Source organism: Nannobrachium achirus, assembly GCF_963921795.1.
Source record: "Nannobrachium achirus genome assembly, chromosome: 19".
NCBI lineage: Eukaryota > Metazoa > Chordata > Actinopteri > Myctophiformes > Myctophidae > Nannobrachium > Nannobrachium achirus.
This window is the reverse complement of record NC_137826.1, coordinates 14,909,240-14,924,403: the sequence shown is the minus strand read 5'-3', so window position 1 is coordinate 14,924,403 and position 15,164 is coordinate 14,909,240. Positions and strand designations below refer to the sequence as shown.

The 15,164-nt window shown below is 43.1% G+C and overlaps 1 protein-coding gene across 4 annotated transcripts in view; it reads right to left on the bottom strand.

Annotated features, from left to right (window-relative positions):
• The window catches only part of picalma (phosphatidylinositol binding clathrin assembly protein a), a 72,375-nt gene that overhangs the window by 24,197 nt on the left and 33,014 nt on the right, over positions 1-15,164 (bottom strand). For all 4 annotated transcript variants that reach the window (XM_080749640.1, XM_080749641.1, XM_080749642.1 and 1 more), the window contains exons 10-13: positions 14,700-14,785; positions 13,462-13,585; positions 10,858-10,991; positions 7,183-7,280 (exon numbers count right to left, since the gene is read on the bottom strand). In XM_080749640.1, the coding sequence (XP_080605766.1) occupies positions 7,183-7,280; positions 10,858-10,991; positions 13,462-13,585; positions 14,700-14,785 (442 nt within the window). The remainder of the gene's footprint in view (positions 1-7,182; positions 7,281-10,857; positions 10,992-13,461; positions 13,586-14,699; positions 14,786-15,164) is intronic.

Genomic DNA, 15,164 nt, shown 5'->3' with positions numbered 1-15,164 from the left:
AGAAGACGAGGTCACGCAATCCCACCAAACACTTCGTGGCTGGGCGTCCTAGAGGATATGCTAAGGGCGTCCGAGGACAGGTGGAGAGCATCGACAACGGGTAGCGTGAGGAAAGGGTTTGAGTTTGGAATGTATTCCTCCATGGCTTCCGCAGCAGAGGTGAAAGGATCTGGGGAGGGTAGAGGAAGACGAGACAGAAAGGGGAAGACGGGAGACAGGGAGAAGAAGAAGAAGCACAAAGAGATGGCGCAGAACAAGGTGAGTAAAAGATTACGGTGAGTTAACTCTTACCATGCCACAGAGGTAGATTGACGTAAATTGGCCAAAAGCCGTCAGTGCCAATGACGTATTTTGACGTATATAATAAAAATTGAATATTCTTTTTTTTTTTCTTCTTTTTTTTTTTGTCAAAATGACCTGAGATCAGAGAGATGCTTTTCTCTGTTTGTGTGTTGGCTCCCTCGTTTAGCTGATTGAGAAAATGTGTGTCCATTCTAGTGGATGGACACTTTTTTTGATTCAAACAGCTCTATCTCTGGAACCATTTGTGACAAAATTATCTTTGCCACTGAATCACACCAACTGTGTCTGTTTCTGTGGGGAAAAAAACTACAAAAAAAAACTTTTTTTTTTCATTGCATAGTAAAGAAAAACATACAAAATCCTGGCACAGGGACTTTGGGGCCATTTTGGCCTGGCATGAAAAGTGTTGTTAGAAAAAAAAGTCGCATGCAGAGTTCCACACGAGAGCACATGCAGGGAGAGAAATGAGACTTGGTGTGTTGTCGTACACGAGACCACATGCATGGACACATGCAGGGACAGAAATGGGACCAAAAGCTGTTGATACACTTTGTTGCGCGCGGCACAGCGCGCACCAAAAATAGCCACTCCACATGCTCACGCCGCGACGCGCTGTGGGCTTGTAGTAGGGATGGGACGATATGAAAATGACATATCACGATTATTGTGATAAAAGAAACCGCGATTTACGATATTATCACGATTATCAAAATCCATTATCCTGGGGCGGAACATTTGCCAAAAAATAGCAGATCTACAAGCTCACAACGTGACGCGTTGTGAGCTTGTAGATCGGCTATTTTTTGGCAAAGACATTTGAGAATGAAAAAAAAAAGACTGTATTGAGTACAAGACTGTATTGAGTACGTATATTATAAGTACCTTTTACCAATTATAGAGGGTTTAAGTGGTACCGGATAAGCAGCTCGGCAAATAGAAGGTGAATTGATCCCAGTGCATGACGGAGGACGATATCACGATAAATGCAATCTCCACGATACGATTATCGTGAGTGTTTTTTTTATCACGATAAACGATAACATCGCCTAACGTCCCATCCCTAGCTTGTAGATCTGTTATTTTCAGTGCACAACACAGGCACGCAAACAGGTTTAATGGGTACTTATTATCAGACATATGAGCACACGGAGGGAGAGACATGGGGCTTAGTGGGTCATCATCATACACAAGAGTGGGGAGATGATGAAGAATTTGGGCTGATAATCCTACTTCCTAGAGAGGCCTGCCGTTCTGCTTGCACTGGCCCACATTCTGGGAAGAGACAGCCAGCTTTATCACTACCGCTGAACTAGTCCAGAGTTTAAAGGTCTTCTAGGTCTTATCAGGACAGTTAAAAAAAAAGTTAAGAGTTCGTTGACAGCAAACAACCGTCGGCACATGGCCAGTATCAAAAGAATACATTCAATCTTAGCCTAATCGGTGTGTGATTCCAAATGCAAAAAAAAAAACTAAACAAAACAAGCAGCAGCAGCACAGGTTTGTTTATACAAGCCACTTGTATTTTGTAATTTTAGCTGACAGAAATGTTGAAATGTCGTGTTCATTCTACACAATTTTACAATATTGGAGAATGTAAGAATGTATGCTGTTTGGCCTCCTGCAGCAATGATGAGTTACAATTACGATGTGAAGAAAATTAACATTGTTAATTTTCATATACATTTGTGTAAAACTACAGGTGGCCACTAGGGAGGGGCTAAAAAAGAAAATATATACACAGTGTATATAACATTTTTTATATTTGTGGATATCTTAAACGATATAATTTGATAGCATTGAGCATGAATTAATTAATTTGTACTTACATTCTTTACCATGTAAAGACAAACAGTAATACTATCTTACTGTGCAAACCTTATCGTTATGTACACACCTTTGATACGAGAAAGAGGTGAAATGCTCACCATTAGCAAGCACTTGGTTTGTGTTCCAACTGATAAGCGCCGACGTCCAACATAAGAGAATTATGCCTTCTTTCTCTCTCGCTCTTTTTAAAGATTCAAGGGAGGAGCGTTTGGGTGGTGCAGGGGTAAAGTTCCTGCCCACCACCAAAGTTGAGACTGAGGTTCAATTCCCCAGAGGGGACATACGGTTGTCAACACCACTGTTAAATGACAACTTTAGTTTTTTACAACAAGGGTTCATATTTTAGAGTGTAATTAAAGAATATAAAAGATGAGTGTTAAATTGATTTCATTTACTTCTTTCTATTGTTTTAGAGATTTTTATTTCAGTGGTTGGGGGCATGCGTACAAGTGGCTAAATATGTCATTTTACACACAAAATAAGCCCATTCCCAAGATACAATGCAACCTTTCATGGTTGGATGTGACTTATGGGGGCTAGAAGTGTTACTGTAAATAGCAATAAAGAAACTGCTGGCTTATTGTGTCTAAAAATACATATTTAGCCACTTGTACGCATGCCCCCATGCGTACGCATGCCCCACATTTTAGCACGGTAAACGCAATAAAACAATAGAACGAAGCAAATGAAAACATTTTAACGCTCACTTTTTCTTTTCTCTAATTACAATCTAAAAGATGAACCCTTGTTGTAAAAAAACAAAGTTGTCCTTTAATCAAACCTTTCACCTCAAGACGAGAAGAGATATTTACTCGTGACCAACAAATGGGACTCCCCACCCATTGTTGGGAAACGGTGGTCTACACCACTGGTTCTGAACGGTAGGTCTGAGGACCACCAGAGGTCCAAATGGACTCCTTACAGGTCTCCAACTCCGATAAGCGTAGGAATGGAACCAGCTGAACCAAACGCACCCTTAAAAAGGTCCATTTGGTTCCATTTGTACACTCTCTGAACTAAACTATACAGGAATGAACCCCAGACTGCACTGTAAAATCCTCAGTGCTATTTCACTCTGATTCTCAATGACCAGGATTCTCTGGACGTTGAGAACCCCTGGTCTACACCCTCTCACATGAACATCTTGACAGTGAGGGTAACATGTCCTTAGGTCGAACTCCCTTTGGTCCGACCACGTAAACCAGGGTTCCCCAATAGGCGGCCCACGGGCCATTTGCGGCCCACGGGGGGCTACTGTCTGGCCCCCACCAACCCCAGTAATAATGGTGGTATAAGAGCAGCAACAACACTAGTATATTGTCGTTGTCGAGTGGAAATCTCGTACCTCCAAATTTGTACATTCTTTCGCAAATCATACAAGGCCGTCGCACAAAAGTAGTGAAAACAGCAGATCTACAAGGACACATTGTAGATCGGCTGTTTTCACTAGTTTAAATCATTTTTTAAAATGATAAATTCAAAACGAACGGTTTTGGACATACAAGATTTTCACCCGACAACGACGAAAACTGTCACTGGAGTAGTGGGAAGGGCACCGTCGCCCCCTGCAATGTTGTGGCCCTCGGCTTGGTACCCTAGACATAATTCGGCCCTTGGGGAAAACTAATTGGGGAACCCTGACGTAAACCTAACCTTAACCTCAGTAAAACTATACCTAACCCTAACCTCAGTCGACCCAACGGGAGTTCCACCTATGGGGCAGTCCCCGACAGTGAGAGGGACTACTGTGCTGCAGACCACCTTACGGTTGCTATGGCCATCTTAACTGTGCAGGTACAGTATGTAAACGGGAGCCAATTCTCAAGCCTAGTTTTTGTTCACTCAACGTCCTGCAACGATGCCGTCCGAATTGGCAAGACGTGGCGGACAGAATAGGTTACAATAACTTGAAGCAAACCCACTGCTCTCTGAAGGCATCTCTGCCAATCACAGCGATTGGAGGCAGGGTTTTGAGGACGATCGGCTTGGGAACACATGACCCGGGGAAATGATCACATTACAGCTGTCAGCAGCATACTCCAAACAAACACATGCACCTTTTTCTCCAAGGGCGAAACGGTTTTATACTCGCTGCTTCTATGTCTCTGGGCTCTAGCTGCCCACTAGAGACTGCTGGAATGGTGTTTTGACAACAGATCACCTCTGTTCATTTTTTTTAATTTTTTTTTATCCCACGGTTTTTGTAACCCATTTTCTCACCCGGTGACTACCTAACCCGTAGTCCTGGTTTCTGCTCTCCCCCTGCCGCGCCAGGGGACATTGGGGAGCACCCGGCTGGCTAGGGGGAGGTAGTATAGAAACCAGGACTACTGCATGTTTTTGTGTGAGGGCCTATGCCCAAGGAGACACGGGGAGAACATGCAAACTCACCACAGAAAGGCCCTATCGCCAACCCCACCTAGGGTGTGGGTGCTGATGACGCGGGTGGAGGAACACGCCCCCCCAGCGCCCACAGTTTCCCCCGGCGGGAATCGAACCCAGGACCTTCGAGCTGTGAGGCGAAGTGCTAACCACTGCACCACCGTGCCCCGCCTTCACCTCTGTTCATTTACATGAAACTCTGACGTGCTTTGACATGGAGATTTCATAGCTTATGGCGACGGGCACAGTGAACCAAGTGTGCATCTCTTTCCACTGATGAACGTCCACCTGGTTGTGTCTGTAAGTCCCTTAGAGCAGGGGTTCCCAAACGTTTTTTTTTTTTTGTCTCAGGGCACCCCATAAATATTTTTTTTAATCCGAGGCACCCCAACATTATAATTTTCACTCCCAGCACCTTATATTTATAGCATATCGTCGTTGTCGGGTGGAAACCGTTCGTTTTGTATTTATCATCTAAAATATGTACTAAACTAGTGAAAACAGCAGATCTACAAGCACACAACGCCTCGCATCGCGAGGCATTGTGTGCTTGTAGATCGGCTGTTTTCACTAGTTTTTGTGCGGCGGTCCTGTAACTTGGAAATACAAGGTTTCTGCTCGACAGAGACGATATTTTAGTGATTATGTTGCGAGGAAAACGTTGAGATAATAGCCATTTTGGTTAGAACTGACTGAAAATAACTTTGTACTTCACATTTAAAATGATACTAAATAATTTTTCAAGTATCTAAATAAATTCCAAATATTATCAAATGATCTCGCGGCACCCCTGGACTGCCGTCGCGGCACCCCAGGGTGCCCCGTCACCCACTTTGAAAACCCCTGCCTTAGAGGGAGATTACAGAGTTTTGTGTACCTCCTAACCTCCTCAGGCAACCGTTCTTCCAAACTGTCCACAGCACGTCGCTGGCCTATCGCTGAAATAAAAATGATTTAAATAAACACAAGCGCATTGAGCGCCTGACCCATCGTTTGGAGTTTGCTACCAGCAGGGCAAGTGATTCTTTTTTCAAGCAAAATCCACCAGATCGAGGCAAAGGGGGTTGCAATAAATAGTGGAAGGATATATTCATAATGTCCGTATGAGAACATGGGACAACAGTCAAAAAGCACACAGCTCACAAAGAACGAGAAACCCCCAAAACTCAGAAAGTCCGACCAACAAAGCTTTGCAGACCAGCAATACTGTCGCACACTGTTTCCCCATTCTGTTCAAGTGTGAAAGACCTTCTTTAAATAGCAACCGTTGCTGAGGTACAGTAGGATTTGGACACAGACTTTGGCAAAAGGTCAACTGGCATAACAACAAAATTGGGAAGGAAAGAAATGTTTCAAGGTGCAAAGGAATGACAACCATTCAAGGTATAATAAAAAATATTATATCGTCACCGTCGGGCAGAAACCTCGTATCTCCAAGTTTCAAATGTGTACTTTCTTTCTCCAAGTAAAGCCCTGCTTCATCATACAAGGCTGTCGCACAAAAGCAGTGAAAACAGCCGATGGGTGCTTGTAGATCTGCCGTTTTCACTAGTTTAGTTTATTCTTAAAATGATAAATACAAAACGAACGGTCTCGGACATACATGGTTTCCACCCGACAACGACGATACATTTGTTAACTTCAATAAATACAAGAGGTGCATACTAATTAGAGGGGATGAAATAAATATTTTGCCAATGTGTCAGAAATGGACGTGGCTGTTTACAGATTTTCAGCCAATTAAGGAATAAGGAGGGGTGCATTTTCTAGCCTCAACCATGCATGAATAAGAGTAACGCTAAGAGGGCTTTTCTTTTCTCCATTGTCTGATCTTACTCAGACGTAGTAGTGTTGTTCATGAATAATAAGTGATAACTGATGTTTGACCAAATGCCCACACAGTCACCAAGGGGCATGTTCATGTTGGGGCTACTAATGTGAGCTGTGCAGTATACGCGTGTGTGCGTGTGTGCGTGTGTGTGTGTGTGTGTGTGTGTGTGTGTGTGTGTGTGTGTGTGTGTGTGTGTGTGTGTGTGTGTGCGCGTGTATGTGTGTCAAATCTGACAGTGAGCATGCCCACACAGTGAGAGAGAGTGAGTGTGTGAGTGTCAGTTTGTCAGAAACCTTGTATCTCCATATTTCAACTTGTCAATTTGTGATTGTGAGCTTGAAGATCAGCTATTTTGGTGGTTTATAAGTATTGAACCAATGAAAGGTATTAACTTATTGGCTGCCAGATGACGAGTTTGGCGAGATTCTCCATAGACTCCCATGATACATTTTGCAGGAAAACACCAATCTCTCAGTTTCCCGATCCTGCCTCTCTCTACATTGAGAACAATGCTAGTCTTTTCTGTATGGCCACGGACTGCGACGTGCACGCGCATTTTGCACGATGGACACGCTGCGACCACTTCAAAACGGCAAGAAAATCATAAAATAGCTTGGCAGTTTAGCCTCAAAGTCGAAGTTTAGTGTTAGCAGTCAATGAGTTTTAAGAGCTTGGGAATAATTACTAATAAATCGATTGGTCCCCCTCCTCCCCCCCATTTCCTGAAAAGTCCCGGTTTTTGGATATACAAGGTTTCTACCCGACGGCAACGCTGTGCAAACGAGCAGCATGGCGGTGTGGAGTGGGACCGAGGTGGTGCCAACGTGCAGAGCTCTCACCTCCCCAGGAGTTTGCAGCGGGCATGGCGGCAGAGAGAGGCAGTGTCGGCTGGAAGGCTGGCTGCAGGTCCAGCAGGTCGTTGGCTGCCTTGGACGTGCTGGCGGGAAGGAAGAGAAAGGGCATACAGAGGGCGTACGTTAGTGCAAGCTGCCAGGTTTTCACACCCAACAACCAGGTTCAACGTCGCTATTCAGAAAGAATCTAGGACAGGGGTCTTCAACGTTTTCAGGCCAAGGACCCCTTAGTTGAGAGAGAGATGAAGCAGGGAGTCCACATAGTTTCATCGTTTGACAGCACAATCATCAGTGAATTTTGGATTCATGTCAATTTGTGTTTTCATATATTTAACCAATTGAAGTGTCAATATTTAATAAACTTGACCTTTCATTCTGTACTTAAGTTTGCTCTTTTTCCCCTCTACACCAAACCTCTTTGCCGAAAATAGCCGATCTACAAGCTCACAACGCCTCGCAGCGTTGTGAGCTTGTAGATCTGCTATTTTTGGCTAAAGTTCTCAGAATATGGATGCTAGGGTTCAAGTGGTTAATATAAAAAAAAGGAGAAAAAAGTTTCTATCACACTAAGATTTGGAGGACCCCCTGTAGTAACTCTGTGGACCCCCTAGGGGTCCCGGACCCCCTGTTGAAGACCCCTGATCTAGGATTCTCGCATTCCTCCGTCCTCCATCTTGACCACTTTGAACCTAATGTCCTTATCCATAAAAGGTGGATATTCGGCTAAAATAGCAGATCTACAAACTTGCAAAACGATGCATTGTGAGTAGATATGGCTATTTTCAGGAGAGAGATTTGGTGTAGATGTCATTGAAGTGTGTAGGTTTTAAGTCAAGGGTCTTCAACAGAGGGTCCAGGGCCCCTAGGGGGTCCTCAGAGTTACTACAGGGGGTCCTCCAGATCTTTGTGTGATAGAAACTTTTTTGTCTCCTTTTTATATTAACCACTTGAACCCTAGCGTCCATATTCGGAGAACTTTAGCCAAAAATAGCAGATCTACAAACTCACAACGCCTAGATCGGCCAATTTTGGCAAAGAGCTTTGGAGGGGGAAAAGAGCAGACTAAGTACAGTGAAAGGGTCAAGTTTGTTAAGTATTGACGGTTCAAGTGGTTAAATATCTGAAAACCCACATTAACATGATTCCAAAATATACTGATGCTTGTGCTGTCAAACAATGAAACTATGGAATCTATGAAAAGGTTGTGGGGGTCCCTAATTCATCTCTCTCTCTCAACTAAGGGGTCCTTTGCCTGAAAACGTTGAAGATCCCTGCTGTAGATGTCATTGAAGTATGTAGGTTTTAAGTGGTTAAGCCTGTGAATAATAAATGCAGTCAAGACACAAGACACAAGCTCCAGCTCCCCTTTGGTTTTTCCCAGACATTAATGACAGGTAATGGTCTCCTCCAAGACCATTTCTCAAATACACGCAAAAGTACAACTTGACACCATGGTGTAAATCAGCTTGAGCAAGACAGACACCTAAATATTACACTCAATCTAAATAGTCCTCTCTTACCTAAGCCAGGCTCTCCGCAGCAACACTCCACTTTGCTACGTCTATAAGAGTGAAATACTCGTGCCCCCGATGGCCTACTGGTCTAGGCACATACACATAAGCCTTTGTCGCTTTGTGGCAGGTCGCTGGTTCGATTCCCAAGCCCAACCCAGGTTTGCTGCGTGTCTCTACCATTAGGGCTGGGATGAGATTACAATTTTTAATCTAATTAATTACAGGCTCTGTGATTAATTAATCGCAATTAATCGCATTTTAATCGCACAGCGATATTTGAACTGAGAAGCATTTTTTTTCAAGTAAAACACATTTTGTTGTACGAGTGAATCAACGAGTGAGTTTTTTCAATCTAAATTTCGCATCCACTGGGCCACGCAAAGCGCTCTGATTGGCTACTTCTGCCTTTGCGTTTGTTGTCTCTTCTTGGTTGGTGCATCGCTATGATCGGTATGCCCGAAACTGAAGGTTATGTGGTGCAAAAACTAAGTGCGATTAAAATGCGTAAATTTTTTTAATCGCGTTAATTTTCTGTAATTAATTAATCGCAATTAATCAGTTAAAGTCCCAGCCTTAATATATATATATATAAAAATTAAAAAAGTGAAATACTCTTTGCATACAAATTCTGTTAAATTTTAGATCTGTTTTTATACTTCTGTACTGATTCCTGTCAATGAGCCATTATAAGCCAGTGCATCACAATTATATTTTGTTCAGCTTGAAAAATCGGAGAGGTTTCATTTACATTTTAGTATACAGCAGGGGTATTCAACAGGGGGTCCGGGACCACTAGGGGGTCCTCAGAGTTACTACAGGGGGGCCGCCAAATCTTTGTGTGATAGAATCATTATTTTAAATGAACAACTTGAACCCTCACATCCCTATACTCCGAGTCTGAGGAGAACTTTAGCCAAAAATAGCAGATCTACAAGCTCTCAACGCATCGCGGCGCAAGGCGTTGAGAGCTTGTAGATCTGCCATTTTTTGCAAATAGTTTTGGTGTAAGAGGTAAAAAGGAGCAGACCAAGTACAGAGTGAAAGGTCATGTTTACTAAGTATAAACGATTTAAGATTCTAAGTGGTTAAGTGTCAAACAAGTCTATGAATCCATCTATGATTCATAGAATTTAACTTTTTTATACACTATGTAGAGGGGGTCCCTGCTTCATCTTCCTCTCAGCTAAGGGGTCATTGGCCTGAAAACGTTGAAGACCCCTGGTATGCAGTATATTGACGTAACGTTCATTTCCAATCGTTTTTGTACAGTATATGAGAACAAGGTTTTGCTCAAAGTACTGTATCCATAGTCCTTCAACAGATGATTGCGTTTGGTTCTGTACGGCGTGGCTCGGCAAGAGGCGAACCGTCTATGAGAGGGTCTGTGTGTGTCCAGAGCTAATCTCGCAAACCACTGGACCAACCAGCGCCAAACTTTGTTTGCAGGCTGCCGGTAGGCATGTTTTAACTTACATTTTATAACATAGGTCAATGGGGCTCTGGGCTGAAATCTTGCCCAATTTGGAAGGCATCACGGACAAATGACATAACAGGCTGGCCACATTGACATGGAGTTCCCATGCCATGATTAGATTTCTTTAGAGTCAGAGTGACCTACATTTGGTATGCGACAATGCCTTCCTTACACTAATCAAATAGCAAGTTTGTTCATCTTAAGTCTCATAATAAGAGATATGCACCACACAAGATCTCAGACAGAAGAATGGATGGACTGCAAACCTATAAAGTTGCTCCCCAGAGGACTGACAGGGGGGGGGGGGGCTAAGTCAGCCCCCACAATTTTTGATTCCGACATTGGGTAGTGATGTCATAGTACTGGGCTCTAAATACTCTGATATCAGAGGGCCCAAATCCCAGAAATAGGGTGTTCCTAGCGACACATGCACTGAGTGAGCAACTTCATTGAAGTGAGGGCAGGTGTCTTCAAGACATTGTCGCTCTATGCTCAGTATGTGGAGGCTAGTCTATGACTTCAGTACTATGACATCAGTCAGCTACGTATTTGTGAGAAAAACAGATATTCTTGGAATGTTTGGGACAGACATTCCTGGATTTATAGATAAGATTATAAAACATCAGACTTTCTATGTTTTGGTAGAAAAGTGTCCAGATGGAGCGCTCTCACCTGGTGGTGGAGCTGGGGGTGGAGAAAAGGTCAATGGCTGGAGCAGAGGTGACGGTCCCCCCTAGCGAGGACACAGGTGAGGTGTCTGTGGTTGCCGTGCCAGGGGTTTTCTGGAGCTCCTTGAGCCGCTGGTCCTATAGGGGTGGAAGAGGAGACACGTGGCAAAGTGAGTGAGTGACCTGACCCAGTGGTTCTCAACCTGGGGGTCCCCAAATTATTTTGGGGGGTCCCCAGATGATTAGTCTCGCGTAGCCAGACAACTATTCCACAATCTCTGAATGCTATATAGAGTCTGGAACAGCAACTCCCGAATGGCGAGTAATGGAAACGGGCATTAGCGTTCAAGAAAATATATTTGAAAATGTCATTTCTGCTAAGCAGCAAGCTAAACATGCTTATATGATTTTTATTTATATAATGATAAATGTGTGCGATGTGAGACGGAAACGGAAGTGACTAGGAGGCTTCACTTCCGCTTTAACCGGTACTCATCGTTCTTCTTTCGATGCACCAGACTGTATGGCGGGAGCATTTCAGAATCGCGGAGTCAACAGTCTGGCCACGCGAGACTACCAGATGATTAACTTAATGTGCAACATTGTTTTCTCGCTCAACAGTAAACAAAACAAACCAAAGTATAGACTAGGTATCGGCACATTTCTAAAGTGACAATTTAAGGACTCTTTAAATTCAACATTGGTCAACTTGTCAAATATTAGAGACAGAAAATTGTGAAATAGACGATCTACATGCTCTCAACGCCTGAGCATTAAGATCTGCTATTTTCACAATAGAACCGTGTTATACAAAATGTAATGGCTCAACTCTTAGTGCTCGTCAGGGTGGGGGGTCCCCAGTTAAAATATGAATATTTTGGGGGTTGCGGCCTGAAAAGGTTGAGAACCACTGACTTAACCTGTATGTGTTCGCTTGTGAGAAATATCCTAAAGCAGTGGTTCTAAAAGATTTACATTTCAAGGACCCCAGGATTACTATGCATTAGGCCAATGCATACCACTCAGCATATTATAGCACAATTATGGAGAAAGTGGTTTTGCTCATACAAAAGGCAGTCCTCTTCTCAAGGAGAGCAGACCATATTCACAGCAGATGAAGGCTTGGTTATATGCAGCGGAAGGTGACATTAATTCTGACGTTTCATTTAGGTTTGAGCTGTGTTCCAGCATGGACAGATGTTTGTTTGCACAGTTAACTTCAAGCCGGCACACACAGAAACAAGACCATTTAAGGTGTCACTAGCATCAGCTGTGTTTAACCTTCTATGACATGAGACAACGTAGGTGGCAACTACATATCACACACTTCTAAAACATGCCAAGAATATAGACCAACAAAGGTCAAACAACAACAACAAAACAGGAAACACAAGGGACAGGACTGTGGCCACAACTTCCTCAACAGACTTCAACACTGACTAATCTCTCTCCCCCCCCCCCCCCCCCCCTCTCCCTCCCTCCCACATGCTTCTGCAAACAGCAGCACAGAAATGTCATTCAAGGTAAGTGGTAGTACATGTGCTGGACACTGTCTGGCCAGTCAGAGGTGCACTCAGTCGAAAGGAATGTACACTGTCAAATCCAGAGTGTATCTGAGAGTAGGGATGGGACGATACGCGATATTATCGTTTATCGTGATAAAAAAAACACTCACGATAATCGTATTGTGGAGATTTAATTTATCGTGATATCGTCCACCGTCATGCACTGGGATCAATTCACCTTTTATTTGCCGAGCTGCATAGCCGGTACCATTTAAACCTTCTATAATTGGTAAAAGGTACTTATAATATACTGTACGTACTTGATAGTCTTTTTTTCCCACTCCCTATCAAATGTCTTTGCCAAAAAATAACCGATCTACAAGCTCACAACGTGTCGCATCGCGACGCTTTGTGAGCTTGTAGATTGGCAATTTTTTTGGGCAAATGTTCCACTGCAGAATAATGGATTTTGATAATCGCGATTATATCGTAAATCGCGATTTCTTTTATCACAATAATCGTGATATGAAATCAATGTTCATATCGTCCCATCCCAAGCTGAGAGTGTATTTTATTTGATTCTTTTACCCGTAACCCTCAAAGTGAACTTAACATCCAGAACTTGGATTTTGCAGTGTCTGCAATTAACTCATTGCATGCCAGGCCCGATAGTCCCGAGATTATTTCAATGTCTTTCCCCGCCAGGCCCGATAATCCTGAGAAAAAAAAAGAAAAAAAAAATCTAAAAAAAAAAAAAATTCAAAAAAAATTTTGGACCCCAAAAAATGTAGTAGGCATGATAGCAATCGCGAAATTGCATGTTTAACCCCCATAGCAACCCCATCTTTCAAACATGGCAGCCATCTTTGTTTACATTTTAGGAAAACATAATGGCTGCTATCTCATGAATGCCTGAACGGATTTCCATTCAGATTTTTTTGTTTGAAAGCTGTGAGCAATGTGGACACACGTGGTGCATTATCTAGGCATGGGTGTGCATGATCCGTGCACTATGAATTACATGGAAGTCTATGGAGACAGGGGCAGGGGAGAGTACGAAGGTATTGTTAAATGGCGGGGAATGTGTTAAAGGGAAAACCTACTTTCAGTGATTTTAGGCGAAGCTGCTCCTCATCTAAGGCGGCCTGTTTTTCCCTCTCGTCCACTTTGGTGAAAGATATGCCGGTGTTGGCCAGAGAGGAGACGGCATTGGAGAGGGTGCTAGCCCTGAATCAACACAGACAGGGAGAGCAGAAATAAAGCGTCAACACAAACGGGTCATTCGGGGGTACAGAGAAAACACATTTCGTATGCTAGCGAGACCAGTAATGGCACCGCGGAGCTATGCAAAGTCCACAGTTACACCTGGACTTTGCTACTATACCCAGGTGAGGCAACTTATGAACAGAACAGAGTTTGCCTTTCTCTGCTTGAAGTGTTTTTTTGATTGATTGATTGGTTATTTTGTTGTTAGTACAGGTTGTACGGTCAAAAGGTTATGCTAAAAGGATAACACGTGTGGACCATTGGTCTACATAAAAGGTTTCATGTGGATTGCAAAACCGGTTTTAAACTAGGTGAGCTAGGATCATCTAGAGCAGTGGTTCTCAACCTTTTCCAGCCGTGACCCCCAAAATATTCATATTTTAACTGGGGACCCCCCCCCCCGCCCTACAAGCACTAAGAGTTGAGGCATTACATTTTGTAAAACAAGGTTCTATTGTGAAAATAGCAGATCTACATGTTCACAACGCCTCGCGTTGCGAAACGTTGTGAGCATGTAGATCTGCTATTTTCACAATTTCTGCCTCTAATATTTGACAATTTGGCCAATGTTGATTTGTTCATTTTACAGGTATTAAAATGGTATTACAAGTTCTTACATTGTCACTTTAGAAATGTGCAAATACCCTCTATAAACTTAAACTTTATGTTGGTTTGTATACTTTTGAGTGAGGGGAAAAAAAATGTGCACACCCGACCCACAGGTTGAGAACCATTGATCTAGAGTAAGCATCTTCTTACACAGCAACACGTTAAATAAAAGAAACACTGTCGACAAAACCTACATTTAGAAAACTGATATCAACTGGAAAAACAAACGCATGAAAGGCAGAAGCTGCAAAGTTGTGTGTGTGTGTGTGTGTGTGTGTGTGTGTGTGTGTGTGTGTGTGTGTGTGTGTGTACCGATATCTGATAGAAGCATCTTCCCTTGCATAAACCAACTAAGGCCCACAGCCATTAGTCAACGTGGCGCCTATGCAAACTTATGTGCTTATGTTCCAGGAATTGGGAGCCAGGGTAGAGTCCAGGCAGGTGAAGTGAGGGGAGGAAGTCCTACCTGCTGGCTGCTGTTGAGTCTTTGACTTTCTTTCCTTCTAAAGAGGCCAAGTGTTGCTCCAGGGCATCCAGCAGGCTACTGGGAGCCTAGAGGGAGAGCAGTATCCAAGCATGTTATTGTTGAGTTTCAAAGGCTGAGTAAAAACATAGGCTACAACACCACGGCTTCCATATTAACCACTTAAACCCTATAATTAAGTTACAGTATACATTATAAGTGCGGAAGTATCAGAATTTCGAGTTGCGACGCGTCGTGAGCTTGTAGATCGGTTATTTTCACCAACTGTTTTTTGGCAAATGATCATTTGTTTTGCTGAATGTATCCATTTTCACCCTAATGTTGATGGATTTTTCCATTTTTGCATAATTGAATAATCACATTTCCCCTAATGTTCATCCATTTTTGCCTGATGATCATTCATTTTTCGTAACCGTTCATTAATTTCTCCCAAATTGGTCAAAGCCA